The sequence below is a fragment of the Dicentrarchus labrax genome, unplaced genomic scaffold (genome assembly GCF_905237075.1).
Source record: "Dicentrarchus labrax unplaced genomic scaffold, dlabrax2021, whole genome shotgun sequence".
Lineage (NCBI taxonomy): Eukaryota > Metazoa > Chordata > Actinopteri > Moronidae > Dicentrarchus > Dicentrarchus labrax.
In genome coordinates this window covers 12,440,301-12,456,697 of record NW_026136705.1, presented here as the reverse complement: position 1 = coordinate 12,456,697, position 16,397 = coordinate 12,440,301, and the positions used below count along the sequence as shown (strand labels likewise).

At 40.6% G+C, this 16,397-nt stretch overlaps 1 protein-coding gene across 1 annotated transcript in view; it reads right to left on the bottom strand.

Annotated features, from left to right (window-relative positions):
• Window positions 1-579: 579 nt before the first annotated feature.
• fgf11b (fibroblast growth factor 11b) overlaps window positions 580-16,397 on the bottom strand; it is a 39,570-nt gene continuing 23,752 nt past the window's right edge. The window contains exons 3-5 of the mRNA XM_051402092.1: window positions 15,593-15,696; window positions 7,761-7,959; window positions 580-7,657 (exon numbers count right to left, since the gene is read on the bottom strand). Of these exons, the coding sequence (XP_051258052.1) occupies window positions 7,521-7,657; window positions 7,761-7,959; window positions 15,593-15,696 (440 nt within the window). The 3' untranslated portion in view covers window positions 580-7,520. The remainder of the gene's footprint in view (window positions 7,658-7,760; window positions 7,960-15,592; window positions 15,697-16,397) is intronic.

The window sequence follows — 16,397 nt, the reverse complement described above, 5'->3', positions numbered from 1 at the left end:
TTTGAATAACATGGTATTTTACTCAGCTCTCCAAGTGACCAAATTAATAGTTGAATTGAGGCAATACACTGTAGTTAGATTTTCCTTGAGCTCTCAAGCCAGCCCTCCAAATAACCAAGCTGTCTCATGGCTACTGCAGGCACAGCTTCTTAAAACTAGCTTTGTTAAAATGACTATTTAACCTTCTTTTAAACTGCTCACGCAAGCATGAAAATCACTGTTTATTGGACTCTGGGAAAGCATAATTCCACACACTCTTTAAAGATATAGGAAGAAAAGAAAGAATCTCTTAGCTCAGCTGGGACCCCCCCGTCACTTATTTTAAAATTTGTAGTAGCAATCATAGCTTTAACTTTTGCGTAGTAACCTTCAAAATGAGTATTTCCTCATTTGAATATATATATTTGAATATTATATAGTCTAGAGACTATTTATTAAAGCCTATAGCTCATTGGGTGACTGCAGGGACAAATAGACTGAGGACAAATATATAGATAACCTCCAGCGCCTTGATTAAAGAGCACACTAATACAGCGTTTTAAAAGGATGTAAAAAAAAAGAGAAGACAAAACATCAAAGGGCACTGCTTACAATCATACAAATATATGTTATTTTATTGAATAATATTCCAGAATAAGACATCTCCTTTCAATTCATGTAGGAGTTATTGTAGAAATGTACACAGGTCTGATGGCAAACATGGAGAGAGGGTGAATCGAGGGCTTGTGTCTGCAGATGCTGAGAGGGAGTCATCCCTAATGAGCCAAAGAACAGTGACGTATGCATGCTTTGCAAAAAAAATCCCATGTCAGTCTCGACAATTAGCAGTTATTATTGCAGACCACTGGTTGCCTTTGTAGCCTGCAGTTCCTGATTGTAGTTTGTTAGCCTGTTGAATTTTTTTCCCCTTCCTTGAGTGCAGGCTGGTAGTTCTCGTTGCATATTGCTGGTCTTTATTCCTGTTTGCTGTTTCCCAAAGTGGTCATAAAAAGCCAGTGCATTCCTGCCGCTTGCTTTGGCTCTCATTGTAAGAGTCCAACGTGTGTCTAAATCCCTGGTAACACTTAGAAGGTGTCTGAGGATTCAGGCCTTCTCTCTGTGGCTAATCAGTGCCAAGGCCCATTTTTATTTATGGCTTTTTTTTATTTTGTTCTTTTTAAATTTTTTTTCATTGTCAGTTTTTCGGAAGACAAGTAGATTGGAGTTAAAACCAAGAAGAGTCCATAAGAGTAGGAGAGAGAGGTTGTGGGTACTTTCTGGAAGACTTGCGTGACCGTAACTCTGAGACCAGCAAGGTCAATGCTGTCTGTGACAGGACACATGTTGGCTTTAGGAGTTGTTACCCTGCTGTTTTCGCTTGAATACATTGCATCTTTCACAAACACACAACTCAGTCGCACAGTGGGACTCAGTTTGGCTGAAGTTCACTCAGGGAGACACATCAGTGTGGATACAACAGTGCAGACCAAAGACAAAAATACATCAAATAGGGAGAACAACAATAACTCTTCCTCCATTTCAGGAGTTTGCATTAGAAAGGAAACATGACAATGTAGAACAACTGAAAGACAATAAAAAAATAATAATAATTTGTCAACACCAACTATTTAAGTACACATCTGAAAAAAAACTAGACCTGACATAGAAAATCAGATATACACTATTTGTATTATTAACAGAACGTACATGTAAACTGGCAGCGATCCGTACATTTAGGCCATCCAGACAGGTTTTGTGGTCTGGAAGCATGCTGCTACGTTATAGAGAGAAATTTTACATCCTGCACATTTTTAGCATTGCTCAAAGATGCCACTCACTTAAAGAGGATAAATATGATGCTGCTGCAGCAAAAAATAGTCAGGACAAAATAAATGGCTTCTTCTGGCTTGTGGCATTTAATACGAATGCTTAATTAATTAGGAATATTTAAACACAGTGTTGCAGCCAAGGCTCAACCTTTTTGGTGTATCAATCTCGGCTTTCAATATTTAATACAGAGGAACAGTGAGTGTGGCACACATACATTTTGTATTATAATTTAAGGAATGGTTTAGATTTTATTTTTAATGGGGTTTGTGTAATTTAGTTGCCACAAACTGTCCCAAAACATTAGATATATAGTTTCTAATCCCAACAGAAATACTTTATGATGCTAAGCATTGTTTTGTTTAGTCAATTCATTGTTATATATTGACTGGATAAAATTCTTCTGTACGGAATTCTGTAGTGTACAAATTAGTTGTGACACATTAAAATAATTCAATAGGGAAGCACCAATCGAGTGTAAGAGCTATTGTATTTGGAAGTGTTGCACATAATCGATAACAGGGCATCGTAACCACATTTGGAAGCCATCATGCATGTGTTATCATCACATTACAGCATGATATAAACAACCGAACCTCATCATAAATTGCAGTAAATAAAAGAGTGAAGCACTACTCTGTTACATTCTGTGTGAAAATGGGACTATTATATCGCAGCCCAGTAAAACCGCTTCAAGTGTGATTGGATTGATGTTTAGAAATGATGCCTACAAACCAGACAGTGTTTGTTTATGCCCATCATTAACAGTCTTTAAGAAACCAAGTGCTTCCATTAGAGGGAGCCAGTTATACACAGATTTTACCCATAAATTGACAAACTGCACGGTACACATTTCAGTATGCATACCGGTTAGAACATGTCGGCAACTTGGCACAGCAGTATCTGGGGGCAATATATTGACGCAGACTGCAAATACATGCAGCATATGAGAATATAACGCTAGAATGAATGGTGATTTTGGACAGTGATGAGTTTCTGTTTGATCAGAGGGTCTTATTTAAAGTTGGATCATTCTGTTTTTTTGGTAATTCACCAAAGGACCAGAGCATCATTTGAAATTTCTACATTTTAAACACCTTGATTACAAAAAGACAACAACACAATCCCGAGTACAGACTTTATAAAATCTTAAAATCAAAAGATGCATAGCTCGCAATGGTCTCATGTTGCACACATTAATTTAACAGAAAATAGTATTGTTATACTGTACTCCCTAATTAATGAATGTGATTAAAATGCCTTGTTGGTTCTTCAGTTCAAATCAAATGTTACCAAGGTTTGTTCCAAAAATATCCCTGGAGGTTGGTAGTTGTTGTACTGTGCAACAAAAGCATTAAATCTGCCCTGCACTGCACTAACCCTAACACCGGTGGTGACTTAGCTGCAGTATAATATCATTATTGCCTCTTTTTCCCCACTAACTCGTGATAAAGTAGAGGGATTCCCTGTTTCTTTGTTTGTTTGTTTGCTATAATCTCTTAAGAACCTCCTAAGACAAACTTTAAAATTTTTCAAGCAATGCCCAGTGCTTGAAAGGTTTAACGTGCCTCCAGTTCTCCAGTGGCTTTTAGAAGGCCAGGTTTAGGGACATGGTTTATGTTTTTTTAGCAGATATGTGTCTCAAATGATGGTGCATGGTATGGCTGCTGACGCTCCCACTGTTTCAAACAAGAGGAAAGTGTTTGTCAGGCCCAGTGTAGAGGCCCTGAGAAAAAACTCCTCCCTCTGTTGTCGTCTAACTGAGTTCACAGGTAGGAATCAAACAACAGTCCTCTGAGTTCATTATGAACAAATGGATTTTGCTGTCTCTGGCAGACCTTGGGGAAATTTTTGCACCCATCGCAGGGTGGCTGTTCTCTCGTTTGTGTTTTATTGAGTCTATCGATCATTGTTTCAATCTCGTGCCCTTTCTTTTTCTCCTTGCCTCTCTGTCTTGTCTTACCTTACTCTTAATCATAGATACACACACACACACACACACACACACACACACACACACACACACACACACACACACACACACACACACACACACACACACACACAGAAACACAGACCGAATAAACACACTGTAAGTATACACCTACACAGGCAACATAGTGTTGAAAAGAAAGTTAATGGGCTGTAGATACTGTAGGCTGCGGTTAAGGAGGTGTGTAGGAAAGGGATTACGACTTTAAATCTCTCATGCGTGGGCACAAAAACTATATCGGTATTTTCATTTTCCATTTTACCACCTCGTTGTTAGCTTTGCAAAATAAATGTATCGTCAAAGGAAAAACAGAACACTGTCTGAATTCTTCAAATCACAGACCCTCTTAATATCTCTTCTACTCTACGGCTAGCTTTTTCTATCGACTTTACACAACCTTCCTTTTACAGAAATTTTACATTCAAGATCCTGACCAGCGTCTGACCTTCTGTTGCCTTCATTGCACTTACTCGTCTCTGAACCTCTCGACATCCTTTACTTCACATTCATCGTGTTTTAATCTTCCTGTCTTACATTCTACTTTGTTCACGTCACATTCAACATCAGTCTTCTATACATGCTCTGTTCTTGTGTGTCTACTTGCAGTATCACCGTCGGACAACTTGCTGTGGCGTTCTTTGCTATTACAATAGTAAGGACTGCTCGCTTTTTGGGAAAGAAATCTGTGGAGCAATTGGATCTTTGGATTATATGTTTAACATAAGAAGGGGCATGAGTAAAGTCATGGTGAGGTTTAATTCTAAATCTGCTTACTTTCTGCTGCAACAATTAGCCAATGGAAAATGAATCAGAAACTATTTCAAAAATCGTTTTTGTCATTTTTCAAGCAAAAGTGTCCCAAAATATGGCTGGTTCTAGCACCAGGAATGGGTTGATTTGATTAGACTTTTCTCTGTTTTATATCATGTAAACTAATTGTTTGGACTTTCAGTTGGACAAAATAAGACATTTGAACATGTCTCATTTGGCATGCAGGGTTCCTCGCTGTCAGCCACTCACTGCTTTGCACCTCCAAGTGCTTTCCTTTTATAGAACGGGACTTACCATCAACTTCGAAATGTGAACTGGCATGAAGAAGCTCCCAGATGGAATACACAAAAACTGTATGAGTCCTGACAGCTAAAATAAGCCCATAGCATTGTGTACTACCTGCTGTTCACACACTTTGATATCATACAGCAGTTAGTAATGCACAGTTAGACACCATGCTAGGCTGTGCCAAATTCACCAGAGAGAGAGAGCATTGGCTTGTACAGTAAAGAAAAAATGGAGATTTCATTTAGAAAAATCTGCTATAAGGACAAAATATCCAAATGTAAAGTGAATGATGTCCCCCCTGGAAAAGCCCAGAAAATTAAAGACTTAATGAAAAAAATGCAAAGCTCCAAGTAATTCCCTCCATAGACTCCCTGTCATAAATAGCGCGCAGTGCCTTACATGCCTCTTTGTCTTACAATAATTATCATATCCACATGCCGCATAAAACCCTGCCAAGTATTTTGCTTACTTTACTGCAGAAATTCCTTATCAACATTCCTCAAGAATACACCTGCTAATCCTTCACTCTTTCTAAATAACAGCCTCCATGCGCTGACCTCTTTACAATTCATCACCCTATTTCAGACTTACTCTCAGCCTCAATGCAGCACATTCATAAAGCCTCTGTTTCACATTCTGTAACCCTCCTTCACATTATGCTACCCATAAAATTAGACACCATCCCAGTGCTTTGAACCCCCTAGAGATTATCTGTGATTTTTAGCGACCATATAATGAGTATTTTTTACAGTTTGCCTTCCACATCCAGCGTCGCTCTTTCTGACATAGCAAGGGACTTACTGCTGTCTGTGTTTGTTGGTGGTATCCTTGCACATTCGCTTTGACTGAACATTGCGGTGACATTTTTTTCACTCTGCGCGTTACCAGATCAGACAGCACCCTACAGCAGCCATCATTGACATGACAACAAGCAATACCCTGACAGCTCCCATTTAGAAGCCTCAACTTCTATCAGGTCATTGCATAATTGTTCTAAAAAAAGACCCTGTGCATATCTTAACATTAGTTGATTGCACATAAACGAAATATACTCATGAGTCAGTCCCCATGAGTTTGCCCAGTTTACCCCTTCCCTGATTTTTTGATGGTAAATGGTACATAAGACGGTTGTTCACCTTGTATCACCGTTTGACAGACATATCAAAGACACAATGTTGTGTCCTGTCTGAAGGACATGATAAAGGTTACCCACAGTATCTCTGTCTATCCTCTGTACGGGCACTCATTCACACAGAGATCTCTTACAGTGCATCCACACTGCAGAAGATCCACACACAGGGGTTAAAACACAATCACATCAAGACTTTCATTCAGACAACTACATTTTTTGAGGGTGATTCTTCCAAGGTGATTTGATAAAGCTAGCGAGTGGATAAGCTGCCAGACATCCTCAGAATAACAAGTGCTCCAGCTCAGAGGCTCCTCTTGCTTTGATGTTTGCTTCAAACCTGGCTTTATGCTGACAGCAGATGCTGAGTGAAGTACACACTACGGTTCCTTTTTCAGGTGACTGAGTTCAGATCCACTCTGGATTTAAAACGCGACCCAGTTGTTCATTTGTAGCCTTTTAACAAGCTAGTGCAATATAAAAAGTGGTCACCTGGTTGAGAAGAGAGGCTGGAAAGAGGGTGCCGTTCACTCTCTCACTCATTCACACAGTTGTTTTTTTGTTTTTGTCTTCACTGAGAATTATCTTCTGGCTTGCTGGTACAAATATTGCTCAGGCGTTTTTACTATATCCACAAGGAGTTGAAAAACTCCACTATTTTATGGCTCACCTTCCCAGGAAGAATAGTTGTTTTATTTATTTATTTTTTCATATTATTACTCATGCAAGCAGTGCCTCTCTAGTGAGCTTCATAAACTTCCTATTATAATCGTCTCTATCATCATCATACTCATCTTTTACATTGTTTCCACACTGTTATCACAGGATTGGTCTAAATTATTCACACAAAAAAGTTCTTTAATGCAGCTGTTATTTTGTCCACACACCTTCTCAAACACTCATCTTGCTCAGCTGACCTGACCTGACCCAGGATTCCTGCTGATCTTTCCTCTCTGCCCCGTTTCATCTCACTTTGAACTTGAGTTGACCTTGGTGATTAGCTTAGCTGGTGGGCAGATGGTGGGTGGAAAAGCTGGCTGAGCCACACTGTCACCAACTTTAGGGCTCAAGAGGGGGCCCACGGGTGAGGATTATGATGCAGAGTCAGCGCTGGAAATGCGCGCGTAGTGAATATACAGTACAATAAAGCAGACGGTGGGTAGGCATGTGAGAAAAGATGGAATTGTCGGTGGGACAAAGAAGCTTCAGCGTGACAGAGAAACGAAGGAGACTGTGCGTTAGGGAGTCACAGGGGGCAGAGAAAGAGGCAAACAGTGGAAGGGGGAGGTGGTAGTAGTTCTTGCTATGGCCCTGGGCTTTCTTTCTGTGGTGACAGGTGGGGGGGGGGACTCTTCTCTCAGGCCTTCTCGGCTGCTGATGTACTGCTGACTCTTATATCCCTCAGCATCTTGTAGTGCACTTCTAGAATGTGGTGGCCAGTGTGGGCCATTCCCTCAGCCACCCTCAGTGCGTAATGGGCGACTGTGTTCCCAGTGTCACTGCTGCCCTTTGTCCCACCCTCAGTCTCCTGTGCTATGAGGCATCAGCCTTAGGAGCTTCTTTCCGTCCATTCTTTAGGGACGGCGAATCTGACGTCTTCACTGTCTTCCGAGGAGGACTTACTGGTTCACTGGCGAGCTCATGTAGCGATGGCTCCTTATACATCGCAACTGTGTGACAAAGATAGAAACTATTGGTTAATAATTAAGGAGGTGATTAATAACTAAGATAAACTGGTTTTAATTGTGCTAAAGTGACACAAGGGACACAAACCCTCTATAACTTTAGGCAGGAAGTGTGCAGCTCCTTTGGTCTTCTTTACCCGGTTGCCCTTCATGATCTGGCCGTCACGGTTGATACCGATATACCAGGAGCGGCCAGACTGGGTCTGACGATAGAGCATGGAGGAGTATGTAACGTAGTAGTTCTCAAACACACTCTCCTTGAACTTACACTCCGGAGTGAAATGCTCCTGAAAAGAAATATGCAAAAGGAGAAGGGTGGGGGCGAGGGGTGCATTCATATTAGCAAACAAAGCAAAATAATGTGCAAATGTCATGAGAAAACTGTAACATTTTTATCAGGCTTTGAACATGAACTCCAGTACAAGTAAGCACACACAAAAATACATGGACACCAGCAGTGAAATACATTAATTGGGTGAGTGTTTCCTGAGGGAAAGGATGGATAGAATTCTTTGAATTCTTTGAAAGTGTGAACATCCTGGTCCTTTGGGACCAGCAAGACAATATACATACTATATGTGGAGAAACAGCATAAACATCTCTGCTAAACATTATACATTCCCACGGGAAAGGAGCTGAGAAGCAGCAATGAAACACACACCAGCACAAAAACAAATTCAATACACATACATACATTACATACTGTAAATGTAAATGACTGCAGTGACTGCTTCTGAGGCATCCCAAGTTCAGAAAACCAACTGACCTAGCTAGGTCTTTAGGACATTTGTAGTTTTGTGTGCATGAACAAAATCCCCAGCAAATATTCACATTCGGGACATTTTTTTGCATTTACTTGATAATATAATAAATAATTATTTGGGAACCACTACATTGACAATTTTTTTAGACTCTGGGTATGTAGAAACAATAGTTAAATTCAGCCCCTTTATTCCCCTGAAAGAGAATTATCCCTTATATATAGGCTACTCTCATGTACTGTCAATTGTCCATGACTGGCTAAATCTGAATAGACATTTCAAAATCGAATTAGCAAAACTTGGATCAAATCCAACAGTATAGCCGCTCGTTGTAAACGATCATGTTCCAGCAGCACTTCCCCTCCCTCTCTGTCCTCAACATAAGGACTAGTGAACCCTGCATAATACTGACTGGTGATATTAACCAATAGCGACAGATATACATCTCTCTTAGTCTCCATCAGGGTCTTGACAGGGTCCTTCCCCTGTCAGAGAGCAAAGCCAATCTGCTGGATTGATTAAGTGAGAGCAGCAGGGTAGAAATGGCTGAGTGGAGAATTTCTGTGAGACTCGGGGTGACAGAAGAGGGCCAAAAGATCACAACTTGGCATAGGCGAGCTTTAATAAAGAGCAAAAAGTAGATTGAGAAGGTATAAGAGACCTCCAGTTTCACACTTATCACAGATCATCACCTTTCTCCTTCACAGGAAGGCATCATCCTTAAGCTGAGAAGGCAATTCGGGACTTTGTGCCCTTTATCCGTCCACTCCTTTCCTGCGGCTCCACCACAGTTTATGCCCTTTTAACTTCTGTCTTGCCCCCATAAAAAAATAAAAAATAAAACAAGCCCCTACCTTTAACTCAACAAACTCTCCCACTACCATCACCACCACATTGCAGAGCTATTTTAAGATCCTCTGACAGGTTTGATATCTTCTGCTGTGCTAACACAAAGAGGATGGGATCGATAGATGATCTGCTTCATTCATTATTAATCAGGCCAGAGAGCAAGAGGGGTGGGAAGTGCAGGAGACAGAAGGGGAAAGGTAGGAGAGACAGGAAAGAGAGGAGAAGATCACTCGGAGAGGACAGAGGGGTTGCTGGGTAATAAAGGAGATTAAGAAGAGAGAGAAAGGGAGAGGTCTGCTTCTTTGCATCTCCCCCAGGGCCAAAGCAGGAACGCTGGGCTGGCAGTGGCTTTAGTCACCAGCACCCCATGCTCTAACAGTCATGTCCCTCTGGAAAGAGAACCCATCACTCCAGCAAAATACCTTTCAGCTCAACCTCTGAAATGACACTAGTGATAACCCCTCTTCCAAGTCATCCTGTAATTACCCTTTATAATCAGTCCCCTGAAATTAGCCTAATGATAGAACCCACACACAAAAAGTCTCCAATGGTCTGGGAGGAAAAAAAATACACTGAGAAAGCAAACAAGACAATTTAATGAATGTCCTGATATGACTTTCCCTAACTGATACAAATATTTTGCTGTAACTACCCCCAACTCACCTTGAGGTAACCTCAAAATCACAGCAGAACTACAGAGACCACCAAGGGTGTACTGACTGAAGGTATCACTCAAACGACCAGATGTACCTGCGCAGATGAATAATTACTGAGGATGTGTTGAGGGTTGCACATTTTTAAGAGCAATGGGGGAATATTTCCATCTAACCGCTGGGTGCTTGGACTAGAAATTAAATAAAAAGCTCTTTCTTCAACCGTGACTTATTGAGAGACTTGGGTAGCTTCCCTTCTATGTGTCTCAAGCCAAAAATGAATTTAAATGAAAGCAGACGACAAAGGTAATATGTAGCGTCCGTGCTGAGAATCCCCAAGATGGGAAGAACCTTTTTATGATGCAGAGCAGCGCCCCGACCCCCCCGCCCACACACACCACCTCCTTCCTCATCTCTCGTGTCTGATTACATCGATTCTACCTGCTTCAGGAAGCTTAACTCTCCATGCCACCATACACTGGGATTGCACTTACGACCAAATAAGGACAGCAGAGTACTAATAATATGCACTCATAGGGCAGAGTTCCCTTAATGTGACATCTTTCCCTGCATATAATTAGGATATAAGAGCAGGAATGACAATTATGGCCAAAAAGATGAAGTGAATCCACGAATAATGTTTAATATCTTGTTTACTTTCATTTCATCACACATGCAAAAGCATGCAATAACTACTAACACCCCTGAAAATGTATCTCTACTTCTGGAATTCAAAACACGTTTTAGCATTTCTGACGTGCAATTATTTGCAGTCCCCTATTTAGACAGCAGGGGTCACAGTGTCATACAGGCTTCCTGCATCTATTGACTGTCCCATCAAGCCCACCAGTGTAATCTATGGGGTGCTATGAATTCTGCTTTTCCACAGTACTGCGTTACTGCTGCAGCAACCCACTCCTGTCATAACATGAAATGCAAACTCATTCACAACAGCACTCTGTTACACACACATAGACACATGCACACAATCTGTGAGTGTATGCAATGCAGAACACCGCCAGCAGGGCGTATTGCTGATGTTGTTGTCGAGGGCCAGATGTAGATGCACTATGACACGCCACGTTACGTAAGTCAATAGGGCATAGACATGGTTATTAAGAGGAGTTTACAGAAGATGAGACTGGCAGTTAATACTGTCTAGCACCACACATGTATGATCTCTCTCTAATGCTTTATGATAGCCCAGGGAGGCATGCTGCTCGCATGACAAGAGCAGAGTGGATAGTGATGTGCGGGGGACTCATGCCTCTGCCGTGTTGACTGACAGCTGGAAGGCCCCTGTCAATATAATGTATCTGAGAGAGGAGTGGTAGCTGACATTCCCTCTTTGACCCTCAATGACAGAGGTGACACACTGCCTGCTGCCTTTATCAGAAATCACCCTGCTTTTAATTTTCTAGGACACAAAAAGGGGTGGTTGATTCTGTGTCATCATCATCATCACCATAGGTCTACATTCTGATATATCCCTGAGGCCATTTTGGAAGGAGAGCACTGTTACAAGGTATATCGTGAGTCAATCAGAAAGAATAGGTTTTGCCTCCTCTAAGTGCTCTTAATTGGTGGCCTGGCAAAGTGTCTGTCTTTATCATTGTGTTTCTGCACTTCATTTCTTTTCTCTTACTCTGGCCAATTATTCTCTCTGCTACTTTTTCTAATGTCCACATTTTATCCAGTCCTGTGATAAAAGCGATGCTATCTTGCTGCTGGTGTCGTCCTGCATCTCAATGCAATCCTCCCACGAAAAGAATAGAAGGACACAGCTTTTCATCAAGAAGTCTCATGCTGTTTCTCTTTCTTTGTCCCACTCTGGTGTCTTTGTGTGTGTTTTTCTCTCTTTCTCTATCACACACAAGTATCACAGCCCCACACAGATGTCAAGAAATCGTATTTTTTTTAATGCATTAAAGGCCCATATAGGCTGTGTGATTGTGTGCTGTCCAAGGCGAGAGCTGACAACTGTGAGAAAAACGTGGTGAAATCTTTAGTCAACCCAAAAAGAGTCCTACATTGATTGGTTGATTTAGAGTCTGGGGACCAAAGACAGCCAGCGACCAATTTCTCACAATGTGACTTCTACTGAAACCCGTATAAAAACCATCCAATCTAAATAAGGCATGCCAATGTTTTTTGGCCCTGATCCTGATCTGAGTCCAATCTGATATTTACATTTAGTTAATGTTGATTAAATATGTATCTGACTCACTGAAATAAAAGCTAATCTATACTACTTCATCTATATACTGAAGGTCTTGGTTCAAAACTATTAAAGGGCCAGTGAATAGGATTTAGTGACATCTAGTGGTGTAGCTTCCAGTGTAGCCCTTGCCTCACTCTGCCATTCCAAGCGTGTAGGAGAAACCACGAAGGCCATGCATTTTTTAGAATGAATTAGCGACAGCTGATAATGACCTGTCACCAGCCACTTTTGTCAGTTTGTTGATAGCAACAGCTAAAATTGAGATGCTGCTACCTGAATGTTTTGTACACTGCTCTTTGCTGATAAGAAAGAGGGAGGACAGATAAAAGACTCTTAAGTGTCTGAGTTTAAGAATCCATGCATTTTTCCAAGCTCTCTGTCTGAAGTCAAATAATGTTTTACATCATGCATCATGCGTTTCGTTACGCAGCGAAATGCTCGCACAGTAGAGCCAACTGTGGTAAAGGAGAACGGAACTGCAACACTATTTGATCTGCTTCATTTTAGCCGTTAGCAATCCTGTGAAATATGCCCGTATTGACAACTCTAATTCTAGGTATTCACTGACCAATCTGACATGCCTCAACATTGTAATTATACAGTCTGACACAACAAAGATTGACCTTTAAAATGTAAATTGTACAAAAACACCTGCATGAAAGCACCCAATGTTTATAACAGGCTTAACCCATGTCTAAATCATGATTGGCACCCAACCTGTTTCTGTGAAAACTTGCCTGTCAACAGTCATGTCAGCCTCCCCTAACACAAACCCCTCTCTCTCTCTTTCTCGCCCTCCCTTTCTGTCTATGAGGAGTTTTCCAGAGCACATAGATTATAAAATGGGGCACAAACGAGCCAAGCTCTATTTTTATATGAGGATCAGCCATTTCCTGTTGTCACCTACAGGTAGTGAGGCTGAGATGTATGTCTAAGACAAGGCAGCAGTGGACACCCTCTGCTTGTTTTAGAGCCTGGCCCCACAAGCTGACCACTACGTGTGTGTGGGCAGTATAGAGAGAGGGATGCAAGAAAAAAAGTTATTTAGGAGAAAACAACATAACCATCAGTAAGCAGCAGAGAAGGCAGTATATGCAAGAAGATGAGAAAATAGCTGGAAGGAAGCAACTAGTCACTCCGTCACCTCGCCTCTTCTGAGAGTGACAGTGATGAGCTTATTTCTTGTAAATTAAAGCATTCCTTGTCTGTGTCACGCACTCTTTTGGCATGCTTTTAAATGTAAAAGAAAATGTGAACATGCTCTTAGAGCACTCAGATATGTATAAAAGGGCCATATCATGCCACCTGCACTCCCTCCTACACAGCAAATTAGTACATCAGATACACTACAGAGAATAATGTGGGGATCATAAAATCAAACATGCATGATATTACACAAGAAGACAGCTGTTCTATTGTACAGCGCCTATATCAACACATTCATGTAACTGCATGTGCGTGTATGTGCGTATGAGAGAGAGGAAATTCTCTGAAAGAGGTCAGTGTGGAATGCAGTAAAGCTATTGACTGGTGCTGAGGAAATCCCCTCTCTCTCTGTTCACAGAGGCAAGGCACCAAAGTCTATTGCATGCTAATCAGGGGCTCAGAAGATAATAGGAGATGGCGTATTTGCCATAATTCAAGATTTAACTCTCACATGTACAGATGATGCTCTCTCCTTTACATCTCATATGCATAAAACCACTCTTGCATTCGCTGCTTTCACATGTAATCTTCCGCACATTCTGTTGAAACCAATACACAGATGACCCCTAAAGAGACATATATACAACGTATTTATAGAGGGCTCTCACGTCACGACATTTATTTTTTCTGTGTCTAGTCAATTGCTCAAAAATAACATCCTCTTTAATATATAATTGTATTAAATCATATACATTTCTTATATAGTATACATACTATATGTGCATATCCTATATGCACAGTATATATACACACTACACTATAAACTATTATATGTACTATATTGTGTGTGGTGTGTGTGTGTGTGTGTGTGCGTGTGTGTCAGTATGGACAGCAAAGCAAGGACATAATAATAAAGGTATAAGGTAAAGAGATTCACTAGATGCTGAGACGGGCTTCAACAATTCCTTGATAAAAAATATGGTTTTGACAATAATATCATGCTAAAGCAATGTTACAAGCACTGTCCAAGGTACAGAATGGACTGTATACCCTAAAACTGTCTCTAGGGCTGTCCAAGGTACTGATTAGTCTGTGTAGCCTAATACTGTCTCTAGAACTGTGCACACATTCTCACCAGAATTCCTGTTAGCGGCTCAATCCTGAAACCGACTGCTCATAAAGACAAAGCTATGCTCTTTCTCTCAATTTGAAGTTGTAGATTTTGTCTAGTTCTACGTTTTCTGAATCTAGTTTGTAACTTATACTGAATAAAGCCCTTAGCACTTAACCCTTTGACAATTTGTTCAACATAATTGAAATAATACTTAAGAGCTAATGGAGTACTTTGCCGCATTAACTAAATTAGACAAAACAAGTTGTGATAGTAACACTCTGGGTATTGCACTCCAAAGAGTTCCCCATCTCTCTTTTCACCCTCCTGCTACTTCTTCACACATTTCTGTTTCCTATGTTCCCTATGTTTATAATATCATCCACTGGATTAGAATGTCACCTGGACCTGGTTTAATGTATGTTAATGTAATAAATAATCAGAGCATTCTTATTTACCAGCAAATGGTTACTGATTGCATGCTTCTCTTTCATTCTCAGAGACTGTAGACTCCTTGCCTCAGTGATTCAGTTGATTACTAACGGCAGAACTTGATCATTATGTCAACATGCTTGCAAGCATTCAGTCTTGATTGGCCTAAAAGCACCTGACACCTTAATAACACTTGGAATATATATTAAAAGTGAGTGAAACTGGACAAAATGAGGGACTGTGTAAAACATTATGGGGCTGTGAAAGGTGCACTGATCTAAATTTTCTAAAATTCAAAACAAAAACAGCCACATTCCACCTGCCCGGTCAACACTTATTGCACTTAAGCGACCTTGAGATTATCCATGAGTATTTTTACACCCACTCTATCGCCATTTCCCCCACCCTGTCTTTCCAAAACTAATTGGAATACTCATGCAGGTAGTCTAGCAGGTTGTCACCCTATCTTTCACCCCCCACCTCTCTCTGTCAAACATTCATATAGACCTGCAGCTACCAAACACACAACCCCTTTTTCTATTAGCTCTGAACATCCTTCATGCCAACTATGGCACTGCGTATGCTACCAACTAGTTTCTTGTTTTCTGTTTGGCTTTTTAGTATTTAATTTACCATTTATTATCTATACACAGCACAAATATACATGCATAAAAGCTGTGTTAAAGTGGTAAATGACACTTAAGTCCTTACACTGTACTCAGTCATAGGTCTGTAGGGAATACTTACCGAGGTATAGAGGTATCCTTCACTATTCATGGCAAGGTATAACCCTGTCTTTGCTCCCTGGATTGCCACAATCCGCAGTCCCACCGGAATTAAGTTGAACTGTGCTAAATTTGGGAGTAAAGTAGGAGACATAGGGCATGACAAAGAGAGAGAAAAAAAGAGAAAGTCAGAGAAGATTGTGAAATCAAAGTACAATAGTAAAAAGTAAATACAATACAAAGTAAATAATGGAAATGTCCTGCTACAATGTAACATAAAGCAAAGACAGTGAAACATGGATAGATAGTTCAACTCATTAAGAAATAATATCAGTTGTTGAATAAAAAAATAAAATCTTCCATATTCAAACCACAGTCTGGAACGTTAAATGGGCAAATACAAAGAATTTATACTGCAAAGAGAACACTGCCTATTTCCAGCGTGGTAAAGGTCAGGATGAACATTCACATCAGTGGTGGCAGTATGTCACTCAGGAGCACTTTAAACTCAGGCAGCTTTATGTGATTGTGAGTTGCAGATCCAATCAGAATCAGTATCTGTGCTTTGAAACACAGTATAGATTTAAAGTTTTTAGAGATGAGCACATAGGGCATTTCTGCATATGAGCAAGGACACATTCTATTGCCAAAGTTTGACAGGCAGTTTGACGTGATGTTCCTCCCTATTGAAAGACAGAAATAACAGTACAAATTGGAACAAATTTGACAGATGAGCTGACAAATTCCTAACTTTCAGCCACAGGGCCCCTATAGCACAGTGTAACACCTAGTGTGGTTGTCTTTAGCTCAGTGCGTACAGTACAGCA